Raw genomic sequence first — 14,133 nt, forward strand, 5'->3', positions numbered from 1 at the left:
TCCGTTTTACAACGTCACTTAGCTGACATGTCAGAAATAACACATGCATAACCGCCACGTTTGAGTATTCACCGAGTTCATTATTACCGACATAGTACAGTCGTCGCATTTGAAGGACATTATGAATTTGGATGAGAACGGTAATTGACAATTAAATTACTTCTCGTGACCCCACAATCTCATGAACTTAAGAGGAGTGTCAAACCACACCGTCAAAGCGTGGTGGACGACACGAGCTTTCGTCAAACCATAAGAATGTTAGGCAACTCGAAATCGAATATCTTTGTTTTAGGGTAATATTTTCTCTTTGTCTCTCTAGGTTTCGATGCAATACTACTACTCTGTCCAACAACTATCTCATATAAATTTCGACCAGAGTATATGGTTGGGCAATATTTAGCGAAAGAAATAGTTCAATTTTCTCTCTCTAATCTTACGCACTCATATACTCCCAACGGATAATGTTGTCAGACATAAGGTCATTTTTCTTCTTAACAGACTTTCTCAACATTATTGGTGATCAATTACTTCCAGTTTAACTCTACGTTAGTTTGCCTTTCCAATATTAATTAATATCATTTTTTTATTTAATCCATGGGCAAAGTAAACAAAAACTAAGGTAAGTGTGAGTTTAGTCTTAGGACGTCGAAAATACATCATAAGGACAATAGAGGTGAACTTATGACACATCCAACGATTTCAATGGGTGGAGCACATGTCATTAGGGGTGGAAAAAATCGGAAGAATTTGATGACATTACCTTTGTGTACAAAGAAAAGGTCAAATTCTAGTAAAAATGCTTTTGAACCGTCAAAACTCAGAAATCATACAAGGAACCCTAGCCAAACCTCAATTTACTAGTGAACTTTTTTTATGTCTTGCCCATGCAAACAAAAATGATTGAGGGACTTCTGCGTATACTTCCTGCATACCTCATTGCTGACGTGACTAATAAAACAAAGAGTATTTTAACATTCAAAATTTTTCAAAGTTTGATTTTGATTGGGACCGTTCAAATGGCATTTTATCAAGAATCTTGTTAAAGATTCTTTGTACATTTAGCATTTCCCTTTAACATTTTCACCGTCTATAAATATTGCGAAGAGACTTAAGATACCCCTTGTCTCACTAAGATGGAATACACCCGGGAGTGTACGGGGAGTCCCCTCTCAGCAGCTTCCCGGACAAAAATATCTGATTTCAGCTAATTTTGAATAACAACAAATGAAGAGGGGGGAATTAGATTCACAAAATGAAGAAAAAACAAACACCACCCGCCGGAAAAAGTAAAACTATTGCCAAAGATAGAACTCAGTTCAAGGAGTTGGTTTTAATCTTCCGTTTCCCGTTTATCAGACACGCCCACGTGTCGTCACGTATCCTGGGTCCCATAACCCACAGCTTTGTTTGATACTTCTCCTCTCTCTCTCTCTCTCTCTCTCATTTATCTTTTGTTATTAATTCCGGGGACTATTTGGCGTCAGAAACCGGTCAGTCCGGTAGTGTCAGATTATCACCGAAAAAACTTTCTCTCTCTCTCTATAAATACCTCATTAATTAACAATCTTCAAGCTTACACAATTTTCATCCTCCTTCACTACCAAGAAAAGAAGAAGAAGAAGAACGCCTTATAAAATCTTCTCACAGCTTCCTTTTTCTAGTGAGAGAAATTTACAGAGTGAGAAAGAGACACGCGTTTGACATGAAACTTCGGATACGTGCCTAATTTTTCCCCTACCCATTGCCTAAAATAACAAAGAACCGCCTCTTTCTTCTTCAATTTTCTGTTATGAACGGAACCCAACCGGAGATGTTACGTTGTTTGCAGACACCGGGAAACTTAGCTGGAAATGGTACCGATATTACTATACTTGAAAGACAAAGATCTCGGCAAAAATGGGAACAACATCAAAATCTGAAATTTCATCAGGATATTGAAAATCAAAGCTATTTTGATGGTACCCATTTCAATAATTTCTTACAATTACCTTCACTGACTTCAAATTTTGATCTTGATTTCATCAAGAACAGTATGATGAACAGAGAGGTTTCTTCTAGTAAAACTGATCTGAATTTCGTCAATGGGTGGCCGGATTTCGGAAAATACCCAGTAATTAGAAACGATTTCAGTGAAGATAACAACAACAATAATAATAGTATAGCTACTGATTTTGGTACTAATAATTCAGTGGAAATGGAAAATTACTTGATGATTTCAAGAACTTCTAGTTGTCCTCCGGCCATGGGTGATAATATTCTACCAACAGTGGGTAATATTGGTCTAGTGACAGAAGAGACAAGTAGAGAGATGGGTTCATCGGAAAAAATGGCTTCCATGGTTGGTAAGGAAAGCTTTAAGAAGAGAAAATCAGATAAGGCACAAATCTCAAAGGTCATTAACTACAGTCTATTTATTGGCTACTTTTTTCTCGAGCTTCCTCGAGATTTGTGTCATCTTTTTAGTCTTCATCATCTCAATTAGTTCATCAATTACGCTTTCTCTTAAAATCTCAAAATCATGATAGAAAAATCTTAATGCAGAAGGTTACGATTCTTAGGTTGTGTTTGTTTTTTCTATTTTTCAGATCTGAAAGTTCAGATGTTTGTTTTTTTAGTTAAGAAAATCTGAAATCTAGAATGAATTAATTTAACATCTGAATTGTCTGAAAAAAAGGTCATCTCATTTCAGACTTCAAAACAAGTCTGAAATGAGAGTCCAAAATCTGAAACATAACAAATGACTTGTATACCCCTCGAAAATTAGAAATATACTAGTTTCTTCCATCTTTTTTACACAGCCAATACTGAACCAAAACCACCGACCACCACTGAACCAAATCCACCGACCACCACTGAACCAAAACTGCCGACCACCACAACCACCATCGACCAAAGCCGCCACCACAACCGCCGACCAACCCCAACCCCTTCCTTTTCTCTCTTTCTCTAGGTTTGTTGATCTCTATCTCCTCAATGTCACTTGGTCAGGTGGGACTTCGTCCAGAACGATCGCCAGATTCATCTTTCTAACACCACACTTCCTCATCTTTATCCTTCACATCCTCTTCGTCAAGGTAATATCAGAAGGTATGAACCCTCGCGCAAATCAGGGTTATTTTGCTCCAAACCCTCGCCGAATTTGGCGAGGGTTAGCTTCCTGATCGAAGATTATAGAGATAGATAGATAGAGAAAGAGGAAGAGATAGAGGGGAGGGGAAGAGAAAGAGAAAGGACAGAGAAAAAGAAGAGGTGCTACCAACACCAAGGCAGCCATTGTTGGGATAAAGAGAGAACAGGAAAGAGAAGCTAGGTTTTTCTTTTAAAGTTGGAGAACAGATATTAGGGTTTTCTATTTGTTAAGAAGATCAACAAGGGTATATATGTCAAATGTTTGATTCAGACTTAGTTATTCAGATGGGAGAAAACAAACATCTTACTTGTGAAACAATTTAACCAATTCAGATTCAGCCAATTCAGTTCAGCAATTTCAGATTCAGTCATTTCAGATTCAGACATCCACAAAAAAATAAACACAACCTTAGTCACTGGCCTTTCAGTAAGTAGAATCTGAAATCTAACTCCAAGTCTGAATTGACAGAAGTTAGACATCAATTTGCGTGACTACTGATGTTTGACTAGTTTGAGTGTTTGACAGTATAGTGTGGCTGACTTTGGTTTCATTTGATTCAGACGAGTCAAATTGAGACAATGAAAAGTTAAACCAAAGTTGATAGGTTTGTTTTTTTTTTCTTCAAAATTTAGGTAGGAATTGAAATGGATCAAACAAGAGAGAAGAGAATTAAAATAGACACCGAGGAAGTCGAATCAAAGATCACACATGAACAAAAGAAGACTACCACCAAAAGAGAAAGTACTTCAGGAGAATCATCGAAAGAGAATTCAAAGATTTCTGATGTTCATAACAAACAAGATTATATCCATGTTCGAGCTCGTCGAGGTCAAGCTACAGATAGTCATAGTTTAGCTGAAAGAGTAAGAACTTCTTTTGGTTGATTATGAACTTATTTGTTTGAATTTTCTTATTCGAGATTTGATTATTGATTAAGCTAATCTTGTATTATATAGGTAAGAAGGGAAAAGATTAGTGAAAGAATGAAATATTTACAAGATTTAGTCCCAGGGTGTAACAAGATTACAGGCAAAGCTGGAATGCTTGATGAGATCATTAATTATGTTCAATCTCTTCAAAAACAAGTAGAGGTAGAAATATTACTAAATTAACTATTTGATTATGTGATATACATTTTTTTTACAGTGTCTTGTATATTTAGCATTTATTAGTTAACATCTTCATTTTCGCCGTTTCGTGATTTGATTTTTCTTTTTAATCTACTACAGTTTCTATCCATGAAGCTTGCTACGGTAAATCCAAGACTCGACTTCAACATCGAAAACCTCCTTACCAAAGATGTAAGACCACGGACCTTAATTCTTATTTAGGAAGTAAGAATGTTTAAGTAAAAAACTTTCTCTGATCAAATTATATTTGGGAACTACTACAGATGTTTCAGGCTTGCACTGGCATTATTCCCAATATTGGGTTGGCACAAGAAATGGCTAATTGCCCTGCCTACCTTCCTAATTTTAACCCAGTTCAAGAAATGATATCATCTTGTGGATTGGATATGGTTTTAAATCCACCCGAAATGGAGGTGAATCTTCGAAGAACCACAAGCGCACCAGTGACCGCTCCACCAGAGACGTTTATGGACACTTCATGTTTCACTGTAATTTCTTTCTCTCTATATGTTGGTTTGTCCGTCTATTATGATACCTTCTTTCTTACATTGGGGGTTGGAAATAACATTGCAGCAAGAGCAACCGACTTTAACATGGGAGAGTGACCTACAAAATCTATACAGAATGGAAGAGTTTCAGCAAGGAAGAACACCAACTGTTTTACCACCTCAATCATTTACTGGCGGTAAGAAATCAAATACAAAGTTAGGTTAAATTATTGGTCGTGGGAGAGATTAGAGAGCCCCCACATAGATAAACATGATCAATAACACCAACAAACTCTGAAGTTACTTCATGCCTGTAATCTTCATTGTCTTCAATATTGGGCCCATTGTGATTATAAATCAAGAAAGCATCTTATCATTTTTGTTCCTCACCTAAAGTGAAAGCGAGCATCTCTTTTGTACTTACCATGCATGATTTCATATTAGGTTTTGCAGGTTCGTTAATGATACATGTTGAAACATAAATTCTTTTTAATTTTTGTCCAAAAAAACCTAAGAATCGATACAACCAGTATTATGAGTGTATAACTTAACATGTGTATAAAGACGCAATGAACTCACAGAGGGTTGGAGTGATAATTTCGTATTTGAAGCTATCTCCCCTAAGTCAGAACTAGCTGAAATACAACTACTACATTATTACCAAAATACAACCCATCATTCATTTATCATCATTTTCTCGAGATGCCTGTTTATATCTCTAGAACGTTTGAAAATCTCAAAATTGACGCATAAAGAGTCAGGTAAACGATCTAAGTGGGAGCTACTCTAGATTTATTTTACCAAATATAGTCGTAACGATTAAGGTTTTTACTTAACTAATGTCAATGTATATATGTTTTTGCAGGAACCATGGAAATGAACAGTAATCTCAAGATGGAGGAGATGTGATGGTTGAATAAAGATAGTAGATTCTTTTTTGAGGAATTTATAGCTAGAGTTTACACTAGTCTAATGAAGCAGTCTTGATCCATTTTTCTTGCTCTATTTTGTTACATATGTTTGTATATAAAGTTCAAGTATATTAATAAATAATATATGTGCCTTTATTTAAGTGATAACCATTAATTTTGCTTAGTTTCTTTTGTTGTTTGCAAATGATAATGGAGAAGCAAATCTCCCTCATGATCATTAAATATTTAAATGATGTTATCATCTTGATTACTAAAACTATAACATCATGGGACCAATTTGAATGATCATCCTCAAGGAAAGTTTTTTTTTTTTTTTTTTTTTTTTTTTTTTTTTTGTAGCCACCAAAAGTGTGGTCCAATCCATTTATTTTCCATAAAAAAATAGTTTGCATATATGTGAGACTTTGAGTAGGGTCATTTTTCACTTGTTATATAGGACACTCATACCTTATAGTTAAGAAAATGAAATATCTGGTACGCCTTCCGACTGGATCGAACATGATTTAGAGAAAACACTTTGTCTCTCTAGTTATTTCGTGGGCAGACACTCCAATCGGGATTCTGCTGGGATAAACTTAGGGCCCAAGTGGAGAAATATTTTTTTTAAAAAGCTACAGGGCCGGCCCATTTGGAATGAGTGGCCCAGAGAGTGTTGGCGCTATTGGATTAGCTCAAAGGTCACACATCCCCTTTAGAAAGGCCATTGCTTTGGGGCGAGAAGAAATCCTTGTGGGAAGAAAGTTCCTCGACCATTTCTTTCTTCATTTTTCCTTTCGGATAAAAAATTTTAATCAACCATTTTTTTTCTCTTTAGGTATATGAAGGGATATGAATGTGGGCCTTTTGGTTGGAGATATAAAGTGCCCCACATTAGGCCGGTGTTTCTTCACTTTTTTCTTTTACAAACTCATATTTGCAAAATCTTACGTAAAATGAGCTTCTGCAAACCTAATTATGTGTGGCTTCCATATAAAATCAAAAGTTAAAAGATTAATGGCTACTTTTTTTTGTTGAAATAGGATGCTATAATAAAATTAGAGTAAAATATTCTTACAGTACTTTTTAATAAGAAAATAAGGCACGTGCTTCCATGTCTTTCCTGTTTTCTTCATCCTTGCCCACTTTGCTAGAGAGTCTGCTTGAGAGTTCGACGATCTTTTTGTGTATAGGAAGGAAATCTCTTCAAAGCTTCTAGTCATATCTGTAATGTTGTTGATGTGAGTCCTTGATTGCCATCTTATCGAATGCTTTCGGTCTTTTATGTGTTGAATGAGATTATAGCAGTCGCTTTCGATGATAATGTGCTTATACTCTCTATGTATTGCCCATTCCATACCTTTGCAAATGGCTATAGCTTCACTCTCTTCACTGTTTCTAGCTTTATTGCATTCGGCCGCTGCTTCAATGAAGTTTGCATTGTGATCGTGGATAATTAGCCCCGTGCCTATGATCTGTTCGATCGACTTGAAGGAAGCATCCACATTGATTTTCAAGAATGGTGCTGACGGTGGGGACCATCTTCCCGTGTCTGTAGTATTTTCCTTTATTATCTCGTTAGTATCAGCCGGGTAGTAGAGTATAGCATTTATGATTCTGCCAGTCTCGGTTTTTGTACCCTGAAAACAACTATTGCATCTAGTTTTCCAAAGAATCCATAGTATAGTCGCAAATTATGTTCGGTTTGAATTGTTGCATCTATAGGTAGAATTATTCCAAGAGAAAATCCATTCTTTGATGGAAACAATGTTTCCTGAAATGATGTTGAAGTGGAACCATATATTCCTGGCAATCGGACAATGAAGAAGTGCGTGTTCCAGAGTCTCTGTTTCATTGCATATGTGGCAGTTCATATTGTTTCCTATGTATTTACCTATTCTGCCTTTAACCGGCAGCGCCTCGTTACAAATTTTCCAAAGAAAGATTTTTATTCTGGGAACGACAGGAAGGCTCCAAAGAAATTTCCAATCATTAAGGTCGGAGTTCGGGTCGATGTTTTCTCTTCTGAGATGATTGTATAACGATTTTACCGTAAAGTTTCCAGATTCAGTTAAACTCCATTTCAGTTCATCTTTACCTTCAAGGTTGATCGGAATAGTTTGTATCAGGTTTTTGGTAGCCTCATCAAAATTGTCTCGTATTATATTCTCGTTCCATCTGTTGTTTTCTATAAGTTGAGAAACTTTTGTAAGTTGTGAGTTTTGGTGGTTAGTGATAGGTCTGTTTGTATTTGGGATCCAAATATCCTTCCAAATATTTATATTTTCTCCATTCTTTGCCTCCCATATGCCCAGTGTGTTTATTTGGTTTAGCGATTTGCATAAAGTTTTCCAAATCCAGGAATGATGATTCTTTGCGGTGCCAGGATTTACTGTATTTGGAAAGTATTTAGCTTTCAAGAATTTTACCCAAGCTGCTTCTGGATTAGTCTTTATTCTCCAGGCTTGTTTGCTCAACATAGCTATATTATCAATTTCAGGACTATGAATGCCCAGTCCTCCCATATCTTTTGGGAGGCAAATCGACTTCCACGATTTAGTACAGATTCCTTTAGACTTACCCCACCAGAAAGACTTTTGAATAGTCATAATGCGTTTGCTTACGCCCTTTGGAATGGCGAAACATTGCATCTGATATCGGGGTACGGCTGCTGCGATCGCAGTGATGACCACTGTTCGCCCGGCCTGAGAGAGGAACGCATTGTTCCATTTCGAGAGTTTTTGACTGATCTTATCGACCAGATCATTGAAAACTTTAGTTTTATTCGGCCCAATGAAAAGTTGGGCACCCAGGTATTTCTCCGAAGTGGAGGCATATTTAACTTTAAGAGCCCTCATAATTATTCGCTTGAATTTAGGGTGGGAGTTTTTAGAGTAAAATATATTCGATTTCGAATAATTAATTACCTGACCTGAAGCCTTCCCGAAGGTATTGAGAATCAGTTTTAGCCTATCGATATTGTCAAGAGAGTTCTGACCGAATATGATACAGTCGTCCGCAAACAAAAGATGATTAATCTCAAGAATGTTTCCATGGCTAGGGAAACCTTTAAATTTTCCATTTTCAATATCGGAATTTATAAGTCTGCTCAGACCTTCCATGGCTAAGGTGAAAAGAAACGGGGACAAAGGGTCCCCCAGTCTTAGACCTCGAGAGGGGTAGAAGGTCTTACCAGGATGTCCATTAACTAACACCGCCATAGAAGAAGTCGACAAACAAGCCTGAATCATGTTGATCCAGTGTTTCGAGTAGCCCAGATTCCGCATAATATTGGTAATGAAAGACCATTCTATTCTGTCGAAGGCTTTAGACATGTCTAATTTGAGTCCGAAGTAACTTTTTCCTCCTTTCATCTTTTTATAGGAATGGATAATCTCTTGACCGATGATGATGTTATCTGTTATCTGTCTGCCCGGGATATATGCCGCTTGAAAAGGGGAAATAATATCAACCAACGTTGATTTAAACCTGTCCGCTAAAATTTTCGTAATGATCTTATAAGTGGTGTTTAGCAGGCTAATTGGACGGAAATCTGCAGGAATTGTTGGCGTTGGTGTTTTCGGAATGAGACAAATATGGGTATGGTTGGTATTGCTGGGAAGTTCTGCGGAGAGGAAAAAGTTTTCAACCAGCTTGTAAATGTCATCACTCACCGTGTCCCAGTTGGATTGGAAGAAAAAATGCGGGTATCCGTCCGGCCCAGGAGCCAGCTGATAGCGTTGTCTATTTCTTCGTGAGTCGGATTCCTGATGAGCAAGTTGTTTTGGACCTGTGAGATGCTCGGGAGGAAGTGCTTCATTATATCTGACTGGTCTGAAGGATTTGTAGTGGTACTAATGTTAAGGATGTGTTTTGAGAATGTGTCTTGTATGTCATTAATATCTTCCATCCACTCGTTCTTTTCATTTTTGATGGCCATAATGCGATTAGTTCGGCTCCTCTGGATAGCCTGAGCATGGAAGTATTTAGTATTTTTGTCGCCTAAAGTAATAAAATTATTTCTGGATTTTTCCTTCCATATACTCTCTTGAAGATTATAGAGTTCTTCAAGCTTTATGTTCAGATCATTGTACTCTTTCCGGGTTTGACTTCTCTGCATAGATTTGATGATATCATTCACATTATTATCTATGTTTCCGAACACTGTTTTGTTCCACTTAGTGAGATGCTTACTTAAGCTATTGAGGTTATTTTGAATATCATTTCTAGGGTTTTCTCTCTCGTAAGTAGCCCATTTGTTTGCTATAAATTCATGACATTCCGGATGAGACATCCAGGTACGGATGAATTTGAAAGGTTTAGCTTGGTTATTGTTTCCTCCGTGATTAGAAAGAAGGATCGGTAAGTGGTCAGAGCCAACTGAATCCAGATGGGTAATACCTGAAGTTTTGAAGCTCTGAAGCCAGGGGTGGTTTGCCAAGGCCCTGTCCAGCCTCTCTTGGATAAGGTTAGCACCAAATTGTTTATTTGTCCAAGTAAAGGGGTTTCCCTTGAACCCCATGTCCAGGAGTTCAAGATCATTGATGATACTCATGATCTTCGGCATCCTCGAATTTGAGGAAGAATTTCCTCCTATCTTTTCTTTAGGGTCAAGGATGACATTTAAATCTCCTAAAACAACCCAAGGAATATTTTTCCCGGGATTTAAGTCCATGAGCTTTTTCCAAGGTTTAACCTTATCCTTCTGGTAAGGGCTACCATAGAAGCCAGTAAAGATATAGTGTTTGTCACTGCTATTGTCCAAGGTTTCCAAGTGAATAATATTTTTGTCCGAGTATAGGATGTTCGCTTTTATGTGGTGTTGCCAGAACATTGCCAAACCACCCGCTTTGTTTGTAGGTTCAATGTAGTGGCTAGCATATTGTCTACCAATATGGAGGTGATTGTTAATTTGAGTCGATGTATTTTTCGTTTCCGAAAGAAATATATTATCCGGGTTGTGTTTTTTTATGAGATTCATTAAATGTTTTTTTGTGGTGAAGGAGGATACACCTCTCACGTTCCAACTCAGGATGACTGGTGCCTCTAGATGAGGTGTGTTAGGGGCCATCCCCCTACGGGAAGAAGAGGCTGTTGAAAGCCTCAAGAGTTTCTACAATAATTTAAAGGCACTCACCTTCCCGCCAAAGCGACAGAACAAACTCTATCCGGGAGAGAAACCCTAAACTGTACTTTCGTGCACCAAGAAACCAGCAAAACAGAGGAGAGATGAGAACAAAAACCAAGCACACAGAAGATTGAAGCAAGAACTAAACAAACTAATAAAACTACCCTGGACTAAGAGGCTAAACAGCAGGAATAGAAGGTAGAAACAAGTACTAACAGCATATCTTAACATAAACTTAAACAACCCCAAAAGTATCAGTTCATCTGTCTAACCAGATGAAAAACATATAACACAACCCAAAATAGGAAGAAAACTAAACAAACATGACAGTAAAGTAACTAGATGAAGATAACAAAAGACTAACCCTAATAACACCTGAACTAACAAAAAACACCCAAAAGACCGAGACACCACTAGTCTAATCGACTAGATTAGGCTGTTCATCCATTCCATCATCATGAGCTCCTGAAGAGTGGCTGGGAGAAACAAGGAAATAGTCTGATAATCGATGTCTCCTTCTCTCCTCTGGACTGTCAAGAGATTCCGGAGGAGGGACGTACCAGCTAGGAGGGATGAATTCTTCATTGTCCAAAGCCACTAACATATTACCAGGAAAAGGAATACCTCTCAAGTTCTCCCCCAACGAACTGCTACCCATGCTGATATCCTTCTGTTTCTTAAACCCTTGTTGACCAATCTATCCCACTTCTATTTTGACTTCCATCAGACGTTCCCCCTCTTTTCTCTTTCCTTTATTCTTATTTGAATCCACTAAACTCGTGGAAGCTTCTTGATGGATAATAGAGGGTACGACTGAGATGGCCCAATTACCTGGTGAGATGGGAGCAGGCACAGTTGCATTCAAAGGGGAGACAGAAGCTCTTCTATTCGGCTTGATGCATGGGGTAGCAGGATGTTCAATGATACGGCATCTATGACATATAGCCTTTGGAAACCTGAGGTAGCTAAAGTTTATCGGCTTCCCTCCGTCTGTGAAAATTGAGTTCAAAGTAGCCAGGAGAGGGGTACGCACATCGTACATGAACTGGATCCTGATCAAAGTATTTGGAACCATACTAAAGTTTTTGGGTTGAATCTGCATGATATAACCCATGCAAGAGAAAATAGTTTCCAAGTCCTTAGTATTCTGGATGGCTGAGGGTAAACCTGCAAAACTGCACCACATTGGCTCCGACATCAACTCCGGGACCTCATCTCCTAGTGGAAAGTCCACTTCCTGCATGATAACCAACCAACCTCTGATGATCCATGGCCTACCCTGATTAATCTCATTCATAACAATCTGACTTCTTGGCTTGATAACAAAGTGATTTGGACCAGTAAAAGCTTTGTTGATCGCACATTCTCGGAAGAACTGAGATTGACCAGACAAATGTTTCCTAATGAAACCAATACCAAAATCATAGGGGCAGCAAAGCCTAGCAATAAAACCCGAAGATATCTCTTGGAGATCCTTGCTAACAGAAGGTTTGGGATAGGTGATGGTAAGATTCCCATACTCGGATATATTCATTTGGATAGACATCTGTTGGGTAAGGCTCTCAATGCTATGAAGATGGGAATGGGTCGACATGAACCAGCTCTGAAAGAAGAAGATGAGAAGAAAGGAAAGGTGGTAGTATATGAAGGGGGGGGACGAGAGTCTAGAAATGAGTAAATGAAGGGAAGGGTTAAGAAGATAAGAATACATTAAGCTCCACTGGTTGAGTCTAAATCTGGAAAAAGATAGCACTTGATGGATAGTAGATTCTTCAGATCTAGGGAAGGAGCGAGATACCAGAACAAAACCACCACCTGTTGCTCGGACCTTTAGAGCCCAATCCACGAACACCAAGGGGAAAGGAAGCAATAACATCCGGTGCATGCCTCACTCCGGGAAATGAACAGCCTAATCTACCCTTAATTACTCATGACACATGTATGAAATGCACAAAAAAACTCGAAAAACTAAAAATTAAAGTATATACTTACTTGGATACTCCACCTTTTGAGCCTTGATAGTTCTTCTCGAAAGTTGTTGTCTTGGATTATTGGTTGAAACTCTTCGACTTCTGGCCTTCTTTGAATGTTCTATTACTAGCCGATTGGGTAGTTTCTGGGCGAAATTTATTGGATCTAGAGATAAATGTTAGCAAAGAGTTCCCTTTTCTATTTGCATGTGGGATATGAAAAGGTTTTAATCATCTAGATGAACGTTCTCTCTATGAAATTTAGGGTTAGGGTTGCGAAAAAGGAGGGGGGAGAAGAGATATCGTCGTTGACGTCACTCCTCTCGTTCTCTCTCCTCAAAAAACCCAGTATGTATCCCTATCCTTACAGATTAATGGCTACTTGCTGACCAAAAACAAAATGTCTGGCATGTTTTGCATAAATGTACATGCCACATTTTCTTTAAACTAGCTTTAGGCCTCATAAGTGTCATGATCGACTCTATTTAAGTGCAACTCGACTAACATTAGGTGCTTTGAATTTACTAGATTCTTTTTTTTTTCTTGCAACAAAACAAAATGATTTTCATTTTCTGGGGGAATTTGTACAAGTCATCTTTCTCACTAAGGTGAATAAACTTTTAGAGCATCTCCATGCAAAACTAAAAAAAAATTCTAATTGGCTTATGTGTTGAGTCTCAATTGAGATTCTCTTTCCTATGTGGCTAACTTGAGTGTCTCTAATTCAAGTCCTTCTCCAATGCAACACTCTAAAAAACTCTAATAGAGACACATGTCACACATACATTTAATAGAAAAAAGTGGTTGAGAAAGAAAGACTTTTTATTGGTCAAAAAATTAAATTTGGTGACTAGAACACTTAAGACTCTCAAAAGAGATCTCAAAAATAGAGTTTCTAGTTGAGACATCTTAATACTTCCACATCATCTTAAGATCTCAATTGAGTTTTGCATTGGAGAGGTTTTTTCTAAAAAAAAACTCTAAAATCCTAGGTGGCACTTACGATTTTAAGATTGAGTCTTGCATTGGAGATGCTCTTAGAAGTGCTTAACCGATTTTGAATGGAAAGATTTGATTCTTTTGAGACATGTAGAAAATGTTTACCAAATCCTATTGGCGATAAAAATTTCAAAAGTCAAAAGCAACTTCTCAAAGGTTGGCGGTAACTTTGTATCAACTTAACAAGAGGTATTTTTTTTTTTGATAGATACTTGTTTTTGACTCCTCTCCTCTCTCTCTATCTTTCTCTCTCTCTCTCTCTAATTCCCCATAACCGTTTTCTGTAAAACTCTTTGATCGTCGTTGCTTCTCCGGCGAAGGGTTCTCCCTTCGCCGGATCCCTTTACTTTTCGTTTATAATAAATTGTTATTTGTTTTGT

The 14,133-nt window shown here is 37.7% G+C and overlaps 2 protein-coding genes across 2 annotated transcripts; one reads left to right on the forward strand and one right to left on the reverse strand.

Moving 5' to 3' along the window:
* Nucleotides 1–1,122: 1,122 nt before the first annotated feature.
* Nucleotides 1,123–5,820, forward strand: LOC147541201 (transcription factor bHLH63-like). The gene is made up of 7 exons (XM_086637608.1): nucleotides 1,123–2,392; nucleotides 3,763–3,993; nucleotides 4,087–4,221; nucleotides 4,360–4,431; nucleotides 4,524–4,748; nucleotides 4,834–4,945; nucleotides 5,614–5,820. Exons 1-7 carry the CDS (start codon nucleotides 1,790–1,792, stop codon nucleotides 5,655–5,657), a joined length of 1,422 nt encoding a protein of 473 aa, XP_086493734.1. The 5' UTR covers nucleotides 1,123–1,789; the 3' UTR covers nucleotides 5,658–5,820.
* An 894-nt stretch (nucleotides 5,821–6,714) lies between these two features.
* On the reverse strand, nucleotides 6,715–10,490 carry LOC147541202 (uncharacterized). The gene is made up of 3 exons (XM_086632145.1): nucleotides 9,701–10,490; nucleotides 7,708–9,281; nucleotides 6,715–7,296 (listed from the first exon to the last, which is right to left on the reverse strand). Exons 1-3 carry the CDS (start codon nucleotides 10,488–10,490, stop codon nucleotides 6,715–6,717), a joined length of 2,946 nt encoding a protein of 981 aa, XP_086488271.1.
* Between the last annotated feature and the right edge of the window lie 3,643 nt (nucleotides 10,491–14,133).

This window comes from Eschscholzia californica, unplaced genomic scaffold (assembly GCF_041429995.1).
Source record: "Eschscholzia californica isolate CP2 unplaced genomic scaffold, dmEscCali1.0.p SCAF_4, whole genome shotgun sequence".
Taxonomy (NCBI): domain Eukaryota; kingdom Viridiplantae; phylum Streptophyta; class Magnoliopsida; order Ranunculales; family Papaveraceae; genus Eschscholzia; species Eschscholzia californica.

What these genes read in the sequence shown, in the direction of transcription:
- LOC147541201 (XM_086637608.1), top strand. Translation starts at nt 1,790, where the DNA reads ATGAACGGAACCCAACCGGAGATGTTACGTTGTTTGCAGACACCGGGA. An exon ending in AAAACCTCCTTACCAAAGAT is followed by an intron (nt 4,432 to 4,523) that starts GTAAGACCACGG and finishes GAACTACTACAG; the next exon opens with ATGTTTCAGGCTTGCACTGG. An exon ending in TGGACACTTCATGTTTCACT is followed by an intron (nt 4,749 to 4,833) that starts GTAATTTCTTTC and finishes ATAACATTGCAG; the next exon opens with CAAGAGCAACCGACTTTAAC.
- LOC147541202 (XM_086632145.1), bottom strand. Translation starts at nt 10,490, where the DNA reads ATGTTCTGGCAACACCACATAAAAGCGAACATCCTATACTCGGACAAA. An exon ending in ACTCTATAATCTTCAAGAGA is followed by an intron (nt 9,282 to 9,700) that starts GTATATGGAAGG and finishes TCCTCTCCGCAG; the next exon opens with AACTTCCCAGCAATACCAAC. An exon ending in CTGAATCTGGAAACTTTACG is followed by an intron (nt 7,297 to 7,707) that starts GTAAAATCGTTA and finishes AGTTGTTTTCAG; the next exon opens with GGTACAAAAACCGAGACTGG.